This window comes from Ipomoea triloba, chromosome 3 (genome assembly GCF_003576645.1).
Source record: "Ipomoea triloba cultivar NCNSP0323 chromosome 3, ASM357664v1".
NCBI classification, from domain to species: Eukaryota; Viridiplantae; Streptophyta; class Magnoliopsida; order Solanales; family Convolvulaceae; genus Ipomoea; species Ipomoea triloba.
This window is the reverse complement of record NC_044918.1, coordinates 32,583,982-32,606,494: the sequence shown is the minus strand read 5'-3', so window position 1 is coordinate 32,606,494 and position 22,513 is coordinate 32,583,982. Positions and strand designations below refer to the sequence as shown.

The 22,513-nt window shown below is 38.8% G+C and overlaps 1 protein-coding gene across 1 annotated transcript; it reads left to right on the top strand.

Moving 5' to 3' along the window:
* The first annotated feature begins 9,006 nt into the window (after nt 1-9,006).
* LOC116013918 (ras-related protein RABC1-like) lies at nt 9,007-13,434 on the top strand. The gene is made up of 7 exons (XM_031253886.1): nt 9,007-9,090; nt 9,167-9,311; nt 9,598-9,666; nt 11,328-11,393; nt 11,603-11,724; nt 12,272-12,400; nt 13,064-13,434. Exons 2-7 carry the CDS (start codon nt 9,176-9,178, stop codon nt 13,169-13,171), a joined length of 630 nt encoding a protein of 209 aa, XP_031109746.1. The 5' UTR covers nt 9,007-9,090; nt 9,167-9,175; the 3' UTR covers nt 13,172-13,434.
* The last annotated feature ends 9,079 nt before the right edge of the window (nt 13,435-22,513 follow it).

Below are 22,513 nucleotides of genomic sequence, written 5' to 3'. Positions count from 1 at the left end.
ACCGGTACGTCCCAGGTTAAACTACAACAGCTATGCGGTAACGCCCTTCCCACTTCTTTGCAAACTTTCCCCCCTTCATTGGGCTGACTAGCGGTCCGACTTCTAAGCACCAAGTCCCCTTCAAAAGAGTAGCGGGGATTGGCACGCTTGTCTTGATATCTTTTGGCCGACCTCTAATATTCGGCCATCTGGCGCTGAGCAACTTCTCTCCTCACTTCTAGAAAATTCTTTTCTATCATCAGACTTTCTTCGTTTATCTCGTCGGTGTATCGCATGACTCGGTCACTAGGCTCGAGTACTTCGATCGGCACCTTAGCTTCAAACCCATATGTTAAGGAAAAGGGTGTTTCTCCAGCTGTCCTCCTCGAACTTGTGCGGTAAACCCATAACACTCATTCTAACTCGCTCACCCAACTTCCTTGCAGATCACTTAACCTTTTCCGTATTCCATCCATGATACTTCGGTTGACGTTTTCCACTTGTCCGTTCGCCTTAGTATGCCGAATCCCGAACTGCTCACAGAACTTGGTAAAGGGTCGGCAATCAAACTGTCGACCGTTGTCACTTATCAAATGCTCGAGAATGCCAAACCGACAGATTATGTTTTTCAACAGGAACTTCCTACACTGATACTCGGTTATGGTGACCAATGGCTCGGCCTCCACCCACTTAGTGAAATAATCAACAGCTATTATGCAGAACTTGTGTCCGCCCGGCGCGATTGGTAACGGGCTCAGCAAGTCAATACCCCACCTTGCGAAGGGGATAGTGGTGGTGACCGGCATATAGAAGGAAGTCGGCCTTGTTTCCTTTCGAGCAAAGGCTTGACAAACAGGGCACTTGGCTACTTTCCGAATACAGTCTCTGATCATGGTCGACTAATAGTATCCTTGCAGCACTAGTTTTCACGCCAAAGTGTGAGCTCCTTGGTGCGCCGAGCAAAATCCTGAGTGCGCCTCCTCCATTACCTTTTCAGCATCGGTCGGGAACAAACACAGTAAGAGGGGTCCCTCGAAAGATCTTTTGTATAGTCGTCGGCTCTGCACGACATAGGACGGTGTCATTCTCTTAATTCTAGCTGCTTCCACCGGGTTATCAAGTAGTTCGACCTTTTCTTTGTACATGATGAAGCTGACCAATACTTGAGCCTCTGGAGTAATTTCCTCCCCAGTACTACTGTTTCTCTAATGTCGTCCTTGCTGGCTTATCTCATTCACGTTCTCTATGACCTTATCCCGAGTCTCTATACTCGATCGTTCCACCATCTCATTCTGACATATGCTCACTAAGTATTCTGGTATTCCTCCCAACTTTACCTTAGATAGAACGTCTGCCTCCGAGACTTCTGTTCTGAGAACATGGTCGATCTCATAAGCTTGGAACTCCCTTAGGAGTCCCTCAATCACATCCTTATACTGCCTCATTCTTTCTCCTTTGGTCTCATAAGTTCCCTTCACTTGCTCGACCACCAACCGTGAGTCAGTCCGGATACGTAACCTCTTGGCTCCTAAAGCTTTGGCCACCCATAGTCCACCAAGGACAGCTTCATACTCAGCTTCGTTGTTGGAGGTTTTGAACTGGTATTCTAGGGCGTAGTACAATCGGAATCTTTCTAGGGTAGTTAACATTACTCCCCCTCTATGGTGCTTTTGACTTGAGGCACCATCAGCATGCATCTCCCACCATTCCTCGGAATCAGAAACAATCACAGAGTCGTCTTTTGAATCCTAAGTTGTGCACTCGACTATAAAGTCGGCCAATACTTGGGTTTTGATGGCAGGTCGTGGTTGATACTCAATTCCATACTGGGTCAGTTTGACAGACCACTTTACTAATCGACCGAAAGAGGTCGGATTCCTAAGAACTCCTGCCAATGGTTGATATGTTAATACTCGAATCGGGTGAGCTTGGAAGTAGGGGACCAACTTTCTGGTCGTGACTACTAATGCATAGACCATCTTCTCGAGTGGCGAGTAACGAACTTCGGCAGCCTTTAAAGCTCTACTGACATAGTATATCGGATGTTAAACCTTGTTTTCTTCTTGGACGAGGACCGAGCTGACAGCCTGCTGGGAGGCGGCTAGGTAAAGAAACAGTACTTCGTCCTCCACTAGTTTAGACAATAGTGGAGGGGAAAGAAGGCACTTCTTGAGATCTTTGAAGGCGGTCTACACTCCTCTGACCAAACGAACCCGTCCCTAGTCTTCAAGGCGTCGAAGAGAGGTAGGGACCGGTCGCCTGATTTAGACAGAAATCGACTCAGTGCTGCTAACCGACATGTCAAGTGCTGCAACTCCTTAATAGTTTTAGGCGGCTGCATGTCTAGGACAGCTGATGTTGTGTGTATAGTGGTGAGGGTGAATGTGGTATGGAAGTGGTAAAACGAAGAGTCAAGACTCCCCGAGTGTCGTGTCTCTCAAGGATGGCGAATGGGAACCGAATATGTGTGGCATTTAGGAAGTTGAAAGGTAAGAGTTACAAGAATCAAAGGGGAAGGTTTTGTTCATGGTTGGTTGTGTAAGGTGAAAAGGATAGAAAATACAAAAGATAAAAGGTAAGGGGTGCATGCCAAAGTTAAGCCAAAGGATTGATTATCGTAGGTAGCTTGGAATTGGGTTTCGGGATTGATCTAGGGAGTCATGGTCTTTGTATTGAGTGGCGTCACACTCAAACTCTCAATCCTCATTCGGTTGAGGCATTTCATCGAACACCTAGCCTACCACTCCTCTCGGATCTCATCCTTTCGGATTAAGAGCGGAGATATAGATGAGTTGGGCTCGTGAGAGGCCGCTATCGCGCACTGTCTCACTTCCACTCGGTTTACTACCTATCCCGGCCGGAAATAGAAGTAAAGATTGAACAACATCATCCATACAAATATCAATCATACTCCCACAAATCTCAAGATCATAAGATAAATTCTAAGCATCAATCTATAGATCAACAAGGGCACACACACCCAACTACTCTACTCTACCAAAATAAACATAAATAGAAACAATATAAACAATGCAAGAATATAAAAGAGTAAACTTTATATTAATAGAAGAGAAATTATACCTAAAGAGCTTGAATCTACATCTTCATCTTCAAATCCTAAATCTATTCTAAGGAGGAATGTTTTCTTTCCCAAAGGGGAAGAATTTGGAAAGGGAAATCAGATCTAAAGCTATTGGGGGCTGCTAGAAACTGATCTAAAAGACCTATAAAGGGCATATATATATAGCCCCCAAAATTTTGCCCTAATAATTTCCGCGCTGTGTCGCGTCCACGCGGCTCACACGCGTGTGAGCGTGCGTGGGAGCGAACCAGTAAGCAACCACGCCGCTCACACGCGTGTGAGCGTGCATGGTGAAGTTTGTTTCTTGTGTCTTCTTCTATGTTGTAGCCCTCGTCGATACGGTTCCATAGCCACCTGCCTCGCCTCATTCGGACATTCCTAGCTCCGGTTACGTCCGTTTTACTGAAGTCTCGCCAGAATGCCCTGCGAAGTGCAAGAATTGTGCAAATTATATAAAAACACACAAGATTAGTCCCTAGACCTATATGCAATGAAATTATCCTATTTTAGCATGTTTCTAGGCCTAATGGACATCTATTATAGCATATTTTACACCTAAATGACCCCTAAAATATGGCTACTTTTGGCACTTATCAACAGCCCTAACCTTTTCAAGGTTTGACTCAATCCCTCGCCGAGTTACCAAGTAGCCCAAGAACTTACCCCCTTGTACCGCAAAAGCACACTTCTTAGTATTTAACCTCAGATTGTGTTTCTCCATAACTTAGAAGCTGGCAGCAAGGTTGTCCACATGATTTTCCTCCTTGAGGCTTTTCATGAGCATGTCATCAACGTAAGCGGCCATAGACTTTCCCAACAGGTCTTTGAATAGTTGAGACACCATTCTGGTATAAGTCGCACCAGAATTCTTCAAATCGAAAGGCATTACTCGGTAGCAGTACACTCCATCCGGAGTGACGAAAGCGGTTTTCTCCACGTCAGGCGCATGCATGAAGATTTAGTGATAACCTCTTAAGGCGTCCATGAAACTCAGTAAAGCACACCCTGTTGTCTCATCCACCGTCTGATCAATCATCGGCAACGGGAATGTGTTTTTGGGGCAAGCTTTGCTTAAGTCGGTGTAGTGGACACACATTCTCCAAGCAGGCGGCTTTGGGACCAACACTACGTTGGCCAACCATTTAGGGTATTTTACCTCCCGGATATGCCTTGCAGCTAGCAATGCATCAATTTCCTTCTTCACAAACTCCCGTCGATCTGTCGAGAAATGTCTTTTCCTTTGAACCACAGGTTGGTAAGTCGGGTCAACCGCCAATCGATGAGTTATTATGGACTGGTCTACCCTTAGCATATCCTCAGGTCCCCATGCAAAGATCTTCTTATACTTCTTCAACACTCGTACCACTGACTCCTTAACAGCTTTAGACAAACCCTTACCGATCCTCGCCCGTCTTTCAAGGAAGGTCGGATCAATTTCTACCTCCTCTAACTAGACCGCTGGTTCATGTCGTTCTAGGGTCCGCTCCACCATGTTTTCCTTCTTAGTAATGGTATGGATTCGCAGGTCGGACCTTCCTATCTTGCGACAAGACTGTAGGTAACAATCGCGAGCCACTTTCTGATCGCTGCGTACCACTCCAACTCCCATAGGCGTTCGGAACTTCATGCATAGATGCTTCAAAGATATCAAGGCTCCTAGGTCTTCCAATCCCGGTCTCCCCAAAATCACGTTATGAGAGCATTCTAACCGGACGACCACAAACTCCATCTCCATAGTGGTAACCTTTGGGTAAGTGCCTAACTCGACCAGTAACTTTATAGAACCTTCGACCTCAATTGAATCACCGGTGAACCCAGCCAAACAAGTGATGATCGGCCTAAGGATATCTCTATCCAATCCCAACTTATCAAAAGTATCGAGATAAAGCACGTTAACACTACTTCTCCTCTGAAACAGGTTGTTTCCCCTTATCGCGGTTACCCTCTCCGACTTGACTCGGGTTCTCGCGCTGCTATGGCAAACCCTGACGCCACTGACACGGAGTACTCCTTTGTATAATGGCCTCCATTTCTTTCTTCAAGAAATCACATTCCTCGATCGAATGAGTAGTCGACCAATGCAACCGACAAAACTTGCCAGTTCCCGAAATCTGCCCAGTGGTCGGGGGCACGTTTGTTGTTCATACCTCAGTTTGAGGCTGAGCCTGAACCTCTTGAACTGCGATCGGCTGTTGGCGGAACGGTAGGACACCCGCTCTTTTAGGGTTCCGACCAGTCTCTTGTCGGCTTAGCCAACTCATATCAAACCTTCTGGTTCGCGGCTCTTCTAGACGAGGCTTCTTGGGTCGGGACAACCCTCCTTCCTGGATCTTTTTCTGCCATATCGTGTCCTCAGCATATGCGTGTCGGTTGGCCCTTTGAATGGCTTGAGCGTACGAGCTCAGCCACTCGGTATGGAAGTTGGTATACAACTTTCCCAACCTTAGATTCTCCATGAACAAGATTAGCATCGTCTTGTCATCCAGATCGTCCACCGCGTGAACCTCTTTCTGCCACCTTTCCAGGAACAACCAAAGTGACTTAGTGGGATCCTGCTTAATCCCGAATAGGTACATAAAGTTCTTTTTCGGACGTAAGTAGGCGTCATAATTTGTCAAGAAGAGCTCGGCCAATTCGGTGAAACTACTCACAAAATGCTCGAGCAATTTCATGCACCACCTTTGCGCAGAACCGGTTAGAGTTGTTAGGAAGGCCTTACACATCAAAGGATCCTCGGCTCCATGAATCTGCATCCGAGCTTGAAAGCTAAGCAAGTGCTCTCGGGGGTCTCCGGTTCCATCATACATTAGATTCTCAGGTAATTTAAACTTTGATGGGGTCCGGAAAGCCATGATTTCTGGAGAGAAAGGGCACGCCCGTAAGAAAGATTGAGCGTCCCCAGTATTCCCATTCACTTGGTTTTGTAAATCTCAAACTTGCCGAGCTAATGCAGCAACATCCCCCGGCCTTCGACCTAGGCCAGCTGGCGACTCCCCACTATTCTCATGGATTGAGTGTTCCTCAATTTGTCTTTGAACCTCATCATACCGCAGTTCCCGCCTATTTCTAAGCTCATTAGGAGCGACCTCCCTCGGATTCTCATCACCCGGCACATCTTGGTTCGCAAACCTGTCAAAGACGGACTGCCGCAGTCCTCTCGATGGAGATCGATGTGAAGCGGCCGACCTTTCTTGCACCACCGGTCGAACAGACCTTGCTTGCTGAACCACCGGAGGCCTCTCTCTTTCGTGAAGGCGCACCTCTCGCTCGTAAATGTCTACCAGTCGAGTAAGCGCTCCAAGAATTCCAGGTTACTCGGGTTGATCTGGCGCGACCAGCGGAGCAGGCGGAGGCGCCTCGCCGACTTGAACCCCATTAGCTGGTGGGTCCTCCACCCGCACTTGCTCACTTTGGGCACGAGAGTGATTGAGTTGCTCTCGCAGATCGCCATTACGAGGTCGGGATAACTGCTCCCGCAGATCCCTTCCCAGAGATACAGTCTGTTCAGCAGTGCCGTTCACTTGCACCTGAACTTGCGTTCTTCCTTGTCCCTGATCTTGACGACATCTGGTAGTCACCATTCACTACTATAGAAAAATGATACTACGTCGCCTAATTAACGTCGGTTTTTTACAAACGGACGTTATATGTCAATAAAATAAAGCAAAAGTAATATATATTTTTTACGACGTCGGTTCTTGGCAAAAACCAACGTCATAAATATATATATTTTTAATTGTAAGACATACAACGTCGATTCTCCCTAAAATCGATGTCGTATGTTATTAATAATTTATATTTAAAAAAATTAAAGACATATGACGTCGTTTCTTCATAGAACCGACGCCTTATGTTCGAAATAAATTTAAACAAAAAAACGTAAAGACATACGACGTCGGTTCTCGGTGAGAACCGATATTATATGTTATAAAAAATTTATTTAAAAAACAATTAATGACATACGGCTTCGGTTCTCCATAGAACCGACGTTGTATGTTCTATATAAAATTTTAAAAAAAATGTAAAGCAGCAGCGCCTTATTTAACCTGTGCACTCCTCTTCTAAATAAAATCATATCAGATCCTCTTCGCACTCCTCTTCTTCCCTTCCTCTTCTTCCCTTCCTCTTCTTCCCTTCGTACAGCAACAGCGCCTTAAGCCCTACCTTTAACCTTCATCTTGTTAGCCTTCATCTCTATGTTGAGTCTCGCCGGTAACCTTTGGAGGAACGAAGACAACGATCATCGGAGAAACAGCAACAACGCAGCGACTGAGGTGACTAGCGACGTTGAGTAGTGCAGCGACGAAGGTGAGCGACGACGGCGAACCTGAAGCTCAGCGACGAACCGAGCTCCCTCCAGCGACGAACCTAGTTTGAGTATATCTCCAACCGAACAGCGAACCTGAAGAAACAGCGATGACGGCGTGAGCTCCCTCCAACAGCGCAGTTGCTACTCCTCTTCGAGTCTCCGGTATGTCTCCTTCAGCGAACAAGTGTACAGTTGTGGAGTGCAGGTAAAAATCAAATCAAATCTATGTTTGTTTGTGTGCCTGCAGCGTGGAGTGCAGAAGATGTAGAGATTTAGATTTGAATATTTGTTTTAGTTCTCTCTTTTAGAGATTTGCATATTTGCATATTTATTTTTTTTGCGTGATCTGAATATTTGCATGATCTGATTTGCATGATCAGAATATTTGTATTTTTTTAATTATAAGAGATACAACGTTGATTTTTTTTTTAATAAAACCGACGTTGTATCTCTAATTTTTTTAAAAAAAATAGACATGACGTCGTTTTTTTTAAAAAAAAAACCGACGTCGTATCTCTATTTTTTTTTTAAAGAGATGTAACATCGGTTTTTAAAAAAAAAACTGACGTTGTATCTTAATTATTATTTTTTAAATAACCTACGACGTCGGTTTTAGAAAACCGACGTCGTATCATTTATATACTACGCTGGCGAGAATAACGTCGCAAAATAACCGACGTTATATGTAGAAAATAACCGACGTTAAAAGTGTTTTATGTAATAGTGATTGCTTCGTACCTCCTTCTTTCTCAGTCAACTAGAGACCACACAACCTTTTGATCGATCTCTACAAACGGCGCTAATGTTGGTTTTATCTCCCAAGGAATGGTCGAACAGCAGGCCAACACCATCGGAAAATCGACTTAACACAATCGGAAAACTGGAGTAACTTTTCAGCCCTCTTTGTATTACGAATTGCCTTTGAGTACAATGAATGACTTATGCATCTCTCAAGGCTTAGAACTCCTATTTATACAAACCAAGATGGATTTCTCCCTTAGGAAACTTCTAAACTACTTTAGGAACTCTTTCCTTATTACATTTTAGGCAGTTTATTAATCTATCTCGACCTTCCTTCCGTATTTCCTAACTTCCGCCGCAGAACCTTTTAGGAAACCTTCATGACCGCCTATTTTACACCGCCCTTCATGCGCCGCCTTTCTCCTCTCGGCCCTTTCTAGGTTGGTTTGGTCCGACTCATATCTTTCTTACTTCTTTAGCCCGACCCTTCCTCCATGGTAATCAACTGTTTCAATAGCTATGTTCAATCACTCTCAGCTTAAAATCTTCAGCTGCCTTGTAACCTTCTCAACGGTCCCTCGATCGACCGATCGTCGACCGACCTTCGATGTGTCATCATATCTTCCTTCGAGCCCTCTCTCCCTCTGCATCGGTTGTCCCTTCCTCCTACACCGAGTTCTTGGTACTGAACCTTAGTCTATCCCCTATCAGTAAAAGTATTATATTTTTCCTTAAAAATATTAGACTATCCCTAACAAATACTTTATTATAATATAAGTATTACATTTTCATATTTATACCATAGGAAATTAAGAATCCGACAGTCTCACAGGTAAAAATTCTTTAGACTATCATACAAGTGTCACTTTGTGAAAAAGGCCACTACTCAGTGAAAGCGCGTTGAGTCGGATAGCCGAGTTAAGACGGGAGATTTTCCGCTACACTTTCCCGTTCTTCGTACAATGCACAATTGATCCATGTATGCATATACATTGTAATTACTTCTTATAATAATATATAAGTTTGAGAATTGCATATTGTTTATCCATCGTCAGAGAGCAATCATGGAGACGAATAGTCAATCCCCGGAGTTTGATTTCCTATTCAAGTTGCTGCTGATCGGAGACTCCGGCGTCGGAAAGAGCACTCTTCTCCTAAGCTTCACCTCTGAAAGCTTCGAGGATTTATCCCCCACCATTGGTACTGCTCTTTCTGGTTCTAATTTCCCGCAGTTCAGATAGTCATGGGCTTTGAATGACTTGACATTATCTGAATCCATTATAAATAAAATCATATGCTTTAGATTTTATTTCCGTTCTTGTGTCCTTGGAATCACATAAAAGCTTGTTAAAGTCATGCGGTTGATTTGCATATACGTGCGCACTGTGTGCTTTTCCAATTGATATTTTATGATGGAAAGTTTTCACTTTTATCCTCATTTGATGACGATTCTGAATCTGGTATATGCTGATTTATATAATGATAGGTGTTGATTTTAAGGTGAAATATGTCAATATGGGAGGGAAGAAGATAAAGCTTGCAATCTGGGATACAGGTAATACAGAGTGGAATATTGCTTTCACCTGTTTAGTATGGTTTTTAGTTCCTCATCTGAAGCTTTTATTTTTGACCTCCTGCCCCTCAACCTTTGGAATATTTACTGCTACATTCTTTATATTTTTGCATATTGTTATGCTTTCTTTCTGGTTATGCAACACAATGTGCTTTAACCCAGCTTTTCATACTAAAAGTCCAAAACAATGACATAATGAGGCTGATTGCCATGTTTTATCATTTGAACAATATGTTATCTGTCTGTTGCATTGAAATCTAAGAAATGGGAGAAAACACTGTGCTTTGTGCTGGTATAAGAACTTTAGTCCTCTGGATTTCTCTTATAGTTTATCCAATTTAGTTGGTTATGTCTCTTTTGCTTCCAAGGAGCTGATCTAGTAGATATGGTAACTGATGTTATACAGCATGATTGGAATGAAAAGGAAAGGGCACCAAGACGAAGATCTAGGAAAACAGGAAAGCATTAGTCTGTCTTGAGGAGCTCATAAAATAAAAAAGCCAAGATCCTTCACTTTTCAAAGCAGAAGTACTTAGTACATAGCATATGTCTGATCGTAAGATAATTTGTTCTAGAGTTACGTGATGGAATCATATGAGGCTAGAATTAATTGCCATATTAACTTTACTAGTTAACATAGATGACCTCTAAGAATGATGCAGTTTACACAATCTACATCCTTGAACCAAGTGAGATTTTCCCCGTGTCCATTCGTCTTTTACTCTTCTATTAACTGCGCATTGAACAAGCTTTCCATCCTTGAAATGATATATATATATATATATATATATACACACACACACACACACACACACACACACAAAGAGAGAGAGAGAAGCCCGGTATCCATTACATCTTCACTTTTTTTTACTCATGCCCACACCTCACCAATGACCAATCACACACTTTGACAAATGCTCCAACTTCGGTATTTGCTCAAATCTATTGCCTCACAACTAAACAATACAACTTTATTAATTAAGTTTTGCAATAAAAACTAATAAATCCTTGTTGAATGGAAGGCTAAATCAGAATGATGAATATCAAAAGAGAAAGTAACTATTGCCTCTTAAATACTCCGTACTACTTTGATAAATAGCAGCTGATTGCATAATGTTGATGTCCTTGCCCAAGTGTTCCTCATTTTAATTTCCCAAGCAAACTTGGCAAAATACACTCATAGAGATTTGCTTCACTATCTCCATTTGCATCTACTATCATTACCAAATTAATTAGAAGAGTTCTATACTTCTGTTTGAATGTCAATTAAATTCACCTCACCCCATGGGGGTGTGGATGAGATGGCGTGGTCTCTTCTAGCTTAACAAGAGGTCTCAGGTTCAAGTTCTCGGAATGCAACTCCTTAAAACCTATCAGGGAATGTTTGCCACCCTTGAGGTCTTACCTAGCACGAATAGGATTAGTCTCGGTGTGTGGTAGCTAATTGACTGGTTGAAGAAACTTGTGTTCAGACAAAACAAAAAAGTATATTCACTTCCTATGGTGACATTTTCGATTGCACATTTAAGCTTGTTTAGGCTGTAGTGAAGGTGTCAAGCATTTATTATTGTTAATTTTGTTTATTAGGGTTCTGAAGCTTGTTTCCCCTGGATTTACATGCTTCTGGATTTTTTGTTTTGCAGCTGGTCAAGAAAGATTCAGAACACTTACAAGCTCATATTACAGAGGAGCACAAGGGATTATCATGGGTATTTATTCTTTACTTTGTGCTGTGGAGATGATTTTTGTTATAATAAAAATAAAAATTATTACACCACAATTAACTGTGATGTTCTAACTTAGAAGTGACATTTACTTAATTTCCTAAAATTTTCTTTGACTTCAAGTGCAAAATTTCTTTCTTATTGATTAAGATAACATTTTTTCCTAACATAGCCTTGCTTTCTGGTCTGAACAGTTTATGATGTAACACGACGAGAAACATTTACCAATCTTTCTGAGATTTGGGCTAAAGAGATTGACCTTTACTCCACAAATCAAGATTGTATCAGAATGCTTGTTGGAAACAAAGTTGACAAGGTACTTTTCTTCAAATTTAAATTGATTATGTTTCTTTTTTGATAAATTCATTCTTTGTTATATCTTTCCTGTTGAAGTCAATTGTATTTTTTGAGGGGGGTATGCTTCAGATGGGAAATCTGTCATCATATCATATGGCATCCTGAGTTCTGGACTCATGTTAGCATTCTATTGTTACGTTTATGCAACATATTTGGACATGCATACATTATAGTCTAACTAGTTCAGATCAGCCAAGTGAAATTTCCACTTAACCTACAGGAAGTAATTAAATACATTTGGATTCTGTTTCTCCTTTTGCCTCTAACACTAAGTTGGTCGGCTATGACATGAATCACAATGGAGCCTAAATGTTGATATTACTGTATTCCAAATTCCCAGTGTTTCTTCCTTGTCAATTTCATTAAGTTTCTATACTTCTTTTTGTTAATGCTTGTCAGACATTTGGTTTCCCCTAGTCAGAGAGATGCTAAAGAGTTATAATGCAAAGCTTTAATTGGTACTTGCTTTCTGACTTGTTAATGCTTTTTACATCCAATTATTTCAGGAAGGTGAAAGGGCTGTAACAAAAAAAGAAGGAATAGACTTTGCTAGGGAATATGGATGCCTCTTTATAGAATGCAGTGCAAAAACACGAGTGAATGTGCAGCAATGCTTCGAGGAGCTTATCTTGAAGGTCCATAATCTTGTCTTCCTAACTTTTTTTTTCCTATGAAGCAATTTTCTTTTTTTTTTTCATGCAAGTATTTTCAAGCATATGTTTCTTTGATAGTTTTTGTGAAGTTATATTCAACTGAAGTTACTTATAGTGAAGACAATAGCAATTACAAAATGGGATGTCTTCTTTTGGTTTTGATGTATTAAGTGGATGCTCAAAGATTACATTAAAGAAAAAGATGGGCTGAATACAAAATAGTTTGGGTAAAAGCCGAACTGATACTGAACCAATCTGTCTCTCAACAGTGAATTCATTGGTAATTCCTCCATGCTTCATCATTAGGCTTTATGGCCACTTTGATCTCCAATACTCAATTACCACTTTCATCTCCACTTCTTCCTTTAATCAGCTTCTCGTACCATATCCCCTACCTCACTCCTTTATTCTGCCAAATCTTTTCACTACCATCTTGTTTCCTGCAACTTTCCCCTTCACGTTAACATATACTGTATAATCTGTTGTATTGATATTTCTTTGCTTCCTCTGATAAAAGTTTAAGTATGTTTTTGCTATTGGCAAGGCTCATCTTTTAAGTTGATGATATATAGTAATTTTTAATTGTGGTTAAATATCTCTCACATGGAATACAACGAATGAATCAATGGTGGTGATGATATGCAGATTCTTGATACACCAGCCCTCTTGGCTGAGGGCTCCAAGGCTATCAAAAAGAACATTTTCAAGGAAAAGCCACCACAGCCTATTGATTCATCAAGCAGTTGTTGCTGATTGTTTTTGGCTCCCAATCAAATTTCTTACATTTTTGTTTGGGTTAATGTATTTATTCTGCTATGCTCTCACCTCACCATTAGAAGATCTATCATTACATTTTATGCTCAATATTTTGTAAATTCTGATATAGCTGGCATATATACATAAAATGCACAGGCCAATTCTTTTAGTAGCATTTCTGGCATGTTGTCTCCTCTGTACGTTTGGGAAATGTGAAATGTGTGGTTTTTGATTGAAATAAAAATATATGTTATGGGAAATATAGAGACTATCTGATGAAGGGTGTATGTTCTCAAGCAATTTTCATTGCAAAAAATGTGATAGCCACGAGGCAAGAGGGGACTACTGGATTGAGTGCAGCGAGTAAGTTTGAGTCCGATCGTTATATTGTGGACCAGGGTCCACAGAGCTTTGTGGACCATAGTCCAAAACGACACCCGTTCTGTGCCATTGAACATAGGTAGCTCCACTTGTATAACATATTCAGTTCCATTTTATATACAAGAAACAATACCGTTTTGGACCATAGTCCACGGTATAATTTGTCGTTAAAAGTTGTATAGTAAATTAGTAATAATTATAAAAATATCATTTTATTTTTAAAAACTTTGAACTTTTTTCATATATAAGACTAAGATTGGTTTTTAGTTTTCTCCTATAAACTTTTTTCTTATTTGATCAATAATACCTATATGTATCCATACTTTTTAACATGCTTCCACGTAAAAAGTGAAGATTGATTTGATCCATCTATTAAATCAACAGTTGAGGGTTGTTAGAAAAAAAAAAGGGGGGGGGGGGGGGGGAATTATGTGAGTGTTAGGGTGGAATTATGTGTTAGGGAGGGGATGGGGGGTAGGGTTTGTTTAGTGAGTGTTAGGGTGGAATTATGTGTTTTGTTTTTTTGATTTTTTTTTTTGGGTTTCTGTTCAAATTAGGGCTTTTTTTTTTTTGTTTTTTGTTTAATTGTAGGAATTTTGTTTTTGGGTTTTTTTTCATAATATTATGCAACTTTTGGGTTACTTATGTGTGTTTGATGTTGTTTTTGCTATTAGAACTATGTTTACTGTTGTATTAGTGGTTAATTTTACTACTGATTGAATTAAGGTGTTAGGTTGTGTTTCATTTTTTGTTTTTTTTTTCTTTAATGGTAGGCAGTTTGAGTTTGGCTTTTTTTTTTTTTTTTTTTTTTTTTGTCGTTCAAACTACATAGTAGTTTGTTTGGTGTGTTGTGTGCCATTAATCCATATGTTGTGTGCCATGTTAGTTTATGTCGTATGTCTCATTTTTTTTAAACCATTTTTTTCTCCTAGGTTTTGTTGTTGACAACTATAGAGAGAACTCATTTTAGGAGATGAATATCAATTGTATATCAATTCTTGGAGTATAGTGAATCTGTTATATGATTGAGAAGGTTTAACTAAAAAATTGGTTTTATGAAAAAGCTATGCATCAATTTACAAAGTATTATTTTTGTATGAATATGTTGTTAAATGTTAACTATGTATGTAAAAGAATCATATTGTTGATCAACATTATCTAGATTTACTATAAACTTTGTTTTGAAACAGTAAAGTGTGATTATGGTTTTGATTTCATTATCATTTGTTGCCTTTAATTTGGCTTGGGTTTAATAATCAAAACCAAAATATATTATTTGTGCTTAAAAAGATTAAAAAAGATTCAAACAAATAGGCTAGATAGTATCTAATTGTGGTAGTTTTAAGTTGTAGATTAATTTCATGTTAGGTTGTATTTATTGGTATTATAATAGTTTGGTATTGAATAGTTTAGTATGTTATAATATTATTTAAACATTTATGTGGTTCAATCTGCGTGCTACGATGATGATTATCTTGATTTTCGTAGGTTGATTTTTGTATGTTATAATTATGTACGCCGTTAATATTATGTTCTATGTCATGTTTTTATCATGTGTGTGCCCTGCTCGAAGATGTTGTGTGTCATGCTTTTGTAAGTTTATATTCGTTAGCTATTTCAATCATGCACATTTCTTATCTGAATGTATCGACTATTTTCCTTTTGTTTTTTTTTTTTTTTAGTTTTCTTGGTCTCTCTTTTTTTTTCTTTTTTTTCTTTTTGCTTTTTTTTTTGTGTGTTGTTTTCTTTGTACGCCAATTGGTGTTTTTGTTGTGTGCCACAGTTTTTAATTATGTATGCCATTTTGGGTCGCATTGTGTGCTACTGTTGATTATTATATATGTTTCTTGCTGGCAGCAAAAAGGCACAGTGGTGCACTTGACGTCTTATATTTCTAATGAGGATGACGATTTTGTCGATGCTCCAGATACTGATTTAAGTGTAGAGGAATTGGGAAGGTCTCCTTTGTCTACCACCAAAGATTGTTGGTTTTGTGCACTATATTAACATCACCATTTTGATTTTGTTGTCATTTCCCATGGCAGTCCCCTAGGAGTTGATCAAGTATAGCTTCTTCTTTTTTTTTTTTTTTTGTCATTGTTGTTTTACCATATTAATCATTTAATTGTGTCCGGTTTACATTTCGTGCGCACGAGTTTGCACTTTGCACTGTATGACATACGTTATATACTGTTATGACACATGTTATAAACGGGTGTGGCACACGTTTTAAATTGTTATAACTTATTATAAACGGGTACGACACTCTACGACAGTTATGTTATATAATGTGCCAATTTGTTCTGCCTCGTGTGCCCTCCTGAAAATGTATGACATAAATGGCATTCAAACATAGGCTCACAATTTATGGAAAATAAATAATAATCGCAAATTATACCGGACTTTTCATTAATTGCGTAAAGCCAAGTCTTGAGAACTCTATTCCGCGCGTGGAATTTATTCCCCTGTCTGTCTTGTATGGCACACAATATATGCTCGTCACACAATATTTTCAACTTTGGCACACGATTTTGAGCAAATTAACACACATAGGTGAACATTATATCCCAAAAAATAAAAATGCTTAGGTCACTGTCAATTTTACAGTACAAATGGTCAAACATTTTCAAATTGTAGGACTGCCAACATTTTTCTAATCAGTCATTAATGCTCTTTTGTCATGTCTAATTAAAATTTGTAGTTTGGAATCACCCTGAACTAAAGCGTCAATGAAGACTTACATTTAGTCTTTAAAAGCTATGCTATGTGTTCCCTTTGTTTTTATTCTGTTTTTTTTCTTTTGTTTAAGTGGACACAACAAAATCAAAATAAGTTATACTTGGTTTAATTTGGTTCCCTTCATTTGTGCTCATTGTGTGCCCTTTTTGAAAACATACAAAATATTTCAATTCAATGTCTTCGTCTCGGTTCTTCCTCATGGTGCTGCATCGAACATCAAATCTTACCGTGGCTGCGTATTGTTTGTAAAATCGAACACCTTCGTCAACTGTTCTAAATCGTTGACCAAGGTTTGGCTTTATTGATTCGTCACATTCCGGTATAAATTCGTCGTTTGTTTCATGACAGATTTGCACCTTACATGCTTCACTGTCATTCCCTTGTATGTCTAGTTCAGTGTGCAGACAACACAAGTAAGCATAATTGGCATTCAAACATCGGCTCACAATATACGAAAATAAAAATACTAACCGCAAACTGTAGAGGCCTTTACACGTTGGGGATTTATTCCCTACGTCTAGCATGTATGGCACACAATAAATGCACGACTGACACACAATATATTCGATTTTGGCACACAATAACTACAAATTCTACAATTATGGCCAAATGATCAAACATAGGCTCACATTTTATTAAATAAAAAAAAACTCAAACTGGTTACTGTTAATTTTTCGCTACAAATGGTCTTGCATTTTCATATGATAAATAGGCCTTGCGAATTCTATCTTTTTGTTCCCTATCTCAATTTATGAATTACTTTATGAATCCGTTTATCAAACATAAATTCATATGGGCAAATTGGGCAAGCAACAAATTATATATACGCACACGTCAAACTCTCAGTTTCCATGCGTCTTTCCACTCAACATGGAAGATTCAAGAAAGGCACACGAATTCGGAAGAGCCTGGCCAAACAACGAATTATATATGGGCACACGTTAAACTCTCGAAATTCATGCGGATGAAACATAACACTTTGAAAGCTTCAGTGATAACTAAACATGGAAGCTTCAAATAACGCATACAAATACGGTCTATTTTTTTGAAGCTTGAATAAAGTTGTGAATCTTACCTTCAAACATTCCCGGGGCATGTTTCTCCATGTAGGCGTCTCCTATCCCTTGCTCAGAATTCCATTCACAGTCATCTCCCATGGTATCATCACACACGTCTTCAACGCTGCTGGCCATGGGTTGTGGATTTTCACTTCGTTTGTTTTTTTTGGTTTCCTACTGATGAAATGCAGTATTGATTCTCTACCTTAATTATAAGTCAAGAGTAATTATATCTTTGTCAATTAAAAGCCTTCCATAATTCTAATTCATGTTAAATCTCTTATTTGCCCTTAATTACTAATTCTATGTGCCATTACCATATCCATGACATTCTTATCTTAGCCGTTTATTCTTTTTGATTTGATGGGTAGCATTAATCCTCATAGTCCTCCTCATAGTCCTCTATAGTATATAGTCCTCATGTGAATAAGGGCTTTTATATATATATATATATATTTATTTATTTATTTATTTATTTATTTATAAAAGCATAGCAATATACTAGCTATGTATTTATAAAAGCATATGCTTTTATAAATAAATAAATAAATAAATAAATAAATATATATATATATATATATATATATATATAATTATTCGGGGATGGAGCGGGGCAGGAAGGGGTATCCCCGTCCCGACGGGAAATTTCACAAATACCCCGTCCCCTTCCTCGATCCCCGAAATTTTTCCCCATCCCCGTCCCCGTTAGAGACGGGGACGGGGCACATTGCCATCCCTATCTACAAGTAACATACAAAGAACAATTAAAAATCAAAGTCACATACAGTCTTATAGAACATAGTCACATACACTGGAAACAAAGTCTAAAATCAAGCATTCACAGGAAAGTGGAAACTTAAAAAATAAAATTTTATTATTAGCAACAAAAAAAATATTTCACACATAAAAACTTGTTAAAAATGAAGTATTAATAGTCTAGAAAATATTAAAACAAAAAAAAAACAAAAAAATAAAATAAAAACATACATTGTATTGATTACTGAACTAGTCACTGGTGGAGACCGACATACCGTGGAGCAGATGGAGCAAGTGGAGACTGTTGGGCGCTGGCGAGTGGCCGTGAAGTCGAATTGAACTGGTCGCTGGTGGCCGAGCACATGGAGCAGACAGTGAAGAGCAGACGACGGTCGACGGACACTGGACACGGTCGATGGACACTCGGACGCCGGTGGAGCAGTAACAATTAACGAGAGGAGTGAGACGTTGGAGAGTGGAGACGAGAGTGAGTGATGGAAAATTTTAATAAATGTCCTCGCAAGTGTACGAATCAGTTGTAGTGATAGTGTGCAATGCCAAGGGTCGAACCCACAGGGAACTAATGCTATGCAATTAAATTGAAAAAAGATTGGAAGGAATAATTTTAAAGATTGTAAAATGATGTTTCAATTGCGGACAATTAAATTAAATAAGAAATAATTGAGAGAAATTGCAAAAGAAATGCAGGCAAAATTTGGGAAAGTAAAAGAATAAAAATGAAGAAGCAAATGATTTAGTAACCAACAGGAAAGACAAGTTTCAGTCAAATTAGAAAAGCCTAGGAACATGAATCCATTACCACTACTAGTTTTGCATTTTTGAGTCTAATACTGCCAATCAAATTAAGGGTTCGTTCTTTCGTTAATATGATAACTTCGTATGGCATCCAAAGGAAATCATGTGCTTTAATCGAATGATTAAAACCCATTAAGCAAAGAAGAACTTACGGAATACCCGGGTTGTGAACCACAATAAATAATTAAATAAGACATCTAATTGCTTATCTTTCTATCCTACCGAGCATGGAATTAATAGGCATGGTGTATACTCAATTAATTCCCTCAATTAGACTAATTGGAAGCTAAATTGGCCAAATTCAATTAATCTCGATACAAATCTAGAATAAAACATAATTGGACTGGCAAACATAAACATAAATTAATACAAAGACTTTATGGCAATTTCATCATATTCCTAAAATAAAACAATTAGTAGCTCATTATAATTGACAGAAGCAATCAGAATATAATCTCCAGCTAAGCATTAAACATTGTATATAATTCAAGAATTGCTTAGTAGTATAACACAAATCTCAATGACGTGAAATTAAAGGGAAAGGTAGGAAACGAAAGAAGGGAAAAGAATTGTTTATGCCAATGTCAAATTGCCCAAATGAAATTAAAGCTGTCGTGAAGAATTGATGCACCGCTGGAATTGATTCATTGCTAACTCAAAGATCCACCGCCCGGAATGTTGTTGCCGAATAGATCACTCTCTGTGCCGCTTCCATAATTGATCCGGAGCTAATTGATGATCCTTTCTTGCATTAATTTCCCTTTATTTATACTGCTTCAATCCCAACAGCCTTTCCTAGTTTCATCCCAGAGATCGCTCGCCGGAAGACCGATAGAAGCCCTGAAAATCGCCTGGTCAATTGAATCCGCATATGAATCGGATCAATTGAGACGAACCGTTGCCGCCTCCTGAAATCTCGCTGCTTCCTCTGATCGTCGGCTCCGTAGAAGAAAGTCAAGGAAAATCGCTTTGGCTTTTAACTAATGAGCTAATACATTTATTATTTAACCTAACCTAAAAGTAATAAAACTAACAGTCCAAACAAAACTAATTATTAAAACTAATAAAAGAATAAACGAAAATTAACCAAATTTGTAAATAAATTATAAAAGGAATTTGCATAAATTAACAATAAAAATAACGTTTATCAGTGAAAGGAGGCCGGAGTATTGGAGGGAGGAGTTGCCCTGGAGACGAGAGTCGAGAGGGAGAGGCGGAGAGACAGAGAGAAATTAAAGATTTCAGGATCACATATTCATATACATAAGTATTTATATTTAATTATTTATATATATATTAAAAACTTCGGTTAACCGTTCGGTTAATTCGGTTAACCGACCGTTTAGAACCGAATTAACCATTAACCGAAGTTAGGATTCTTTTAACCATTAACGGAACCAAACATTTCGGTTCGGTTAATGGTTAACCGAAATTTTTCGATTCGGTCGGTTAACCGAAATTTTTCGGAAGTTTGCACACCCCTACGTAAAAGACTCTGATGTGATCAAATTTGCAAACTCGGCTTTATATTATGTTTCAAAGTCATTCCCGCAGGACAGAACAGGATCCAAGGCCGAAAAGAAGGAACAAACGAAGAAGCAACCGAGTAGGGATCAATCCACGTTGCCTCCACGCGTGAAGAAGGAGTGGAACATTTCCAGTAGGGTTCCACGCCATACTCCACGCGTCGAGCTAACGTGGGCCGGGCCATTAAGGGCAATTTCGGGATTTTGACTTTTGGTTGGCTATTTAAACCCTTCACCTGCATTTTTGAGGGGATCCCCAATTTTTATATCTGATTTCAATTGTTCTCTCCCCTTTGGGGGAAATTCCCCCATATCCTTAGTGTTAGATTTCTTATTCAAGAGTAGATCTAGTTAGGTTGATGGTATGAAATGAAGATGTAATAGGATTCCTTGGATTAAAGTGGTATCTCTTCTCTACTCTTATCTTAGTTTTTTTTTTTAAATACTCTTATCTTTGTTAATTGCATTACTATTTCCTTCTAATTTCTCTTTTTTTTTATCTCTTGTTTTGTTTCCTTTTGCTTTGAATGATGATAACTTAGATTAGATTAGGGGATTGGTGGCCCCAACCTAGTTGATGTGGATGATTTGTTGAAATGCTTACATTTGATTGTAGACATGATGAATTAGGGTTCTATTGCTTTGTGTGGTTGATGATTGATTTGATTTGTGCCTAAGTGTGGTCACATTAGGTAGCAAAGTCGAGCGAAGTGTGGATCGCGTGATAGCGGATCCACATGAGTCCTAATCAACCACATCCTCGCCCTCGATCCGGAAGGATGGTGCCCGGGAGGAGTGGTAGACCAAGTGTTCCATGAAATGCCCCAACCGAATGAGAACTTGGGAGTCCGGATGTGACGCCACTCGGTGATGGTGCTGTGAGCTCCCTAGTTTGAGTCCGAATCACATTGTCTATAATCCCATTGTATGATCATGCCGCATGAGCTAGCTAAGACATCAATCCCCGTTCCTTTTCATTGTTTACCATTAGCTTACCATTGCTTCCTCTTGTCTTTATGATTCTTTGTTTTCTAGCCATTCATGTAACTCTTATCTCTTAACCTCCTAAATGTCAACATGTAATTCAACTCAAATTTGTCATCTTTGAGAACACGACACTCGTGGAACTTCTTCCTTATTTTATCACTCATTCCACCTCACACTAAATAACCACATCATATTCTCCTTAAGAAATTGAGAAATTGATGTTCACTTGAATTGTTTAGACTTGAATTGATTATTATTACTTACTGTGGATTGATAATATTTTAGAATTATGTTATATTTTAAAACTAATAGTGTTTTAGTATATCATTGTAGTTTTATATTACTCCGTAATATTTTAAAAGCTAAAATTATAATTTCAAAATAGTAATTTTAAACAAATAATTAAAATTTGCGATGGAATATAAGTTTCGTGATGGAATATTTGTTGCACTAAATGTAACGGAATTGCGATGGAAAATAATTCCGTAGTTTTATTTTGCGACGGAAATAATTCCATCGCAAATTTGCACGCCTTATTCCGTTACCAATTTTGTGTCCTTATTTTGTGACAGAATTATTCCGTCGCGAATAAAAATACGACAAGCTAATAGACGACGGAATGGATTCCGTCACAAAACGTGATTCGCGACGGAATTTTTTCGTTGCGATTCACGATTTTTTCTTGTAGTGAAAATCCTCACATGGGAAGGTGATGGGGTTGTGATGGCTTTGAGGCCATTAAATTGAGGAAGAGAAGTCATCATGATGGCTACAAACAAAAACATGTGATGAATGAATATTGAGCAGGTGTATAGCTTTGAAGTGATTTTTTTTTCTTTTTTCGAGTGAATACTTTTCCCTTCTTCGAGTGCATAACTTTGCACATTGGGTATGCATAACTTTAAAACTTCAAGTGCATGACTTTGAACTTTCATATGCATAAATTTAAAACTTTAAGTGTATAATTTTAAACCTTCAGGTGCATAACTTTAAAACTTCATGTGCATAATTTTAAACCTTCAGGTGCATAACTTTAAACCTTGAGGTACATAACCTTGAACTTTGAGGTGCATAAC

Coding starts and splice junctions, on each gene's coding strand:
- LOC116013918 (XM_031253886.1), top strand. CDS start 9,176: ATGGAGACGAATAGTCAATCCCCGGAGTTTGATTTCCTATTCAAGTTG. Junction 11,725..12,271: donor TTGGAAACAAAGTTGACAAG/GTACTTTTCTTC, acceptor CAATTATTTCAG/GAAGGTGAAAGGGCTGTAAC. Junction 12,401..13,063: donor TCGAGGAGCTTATCTTGAAG/GTCCATAATCTT, acceptor GATGATATGCAG/ATTCTTGATACACCAGCCCT.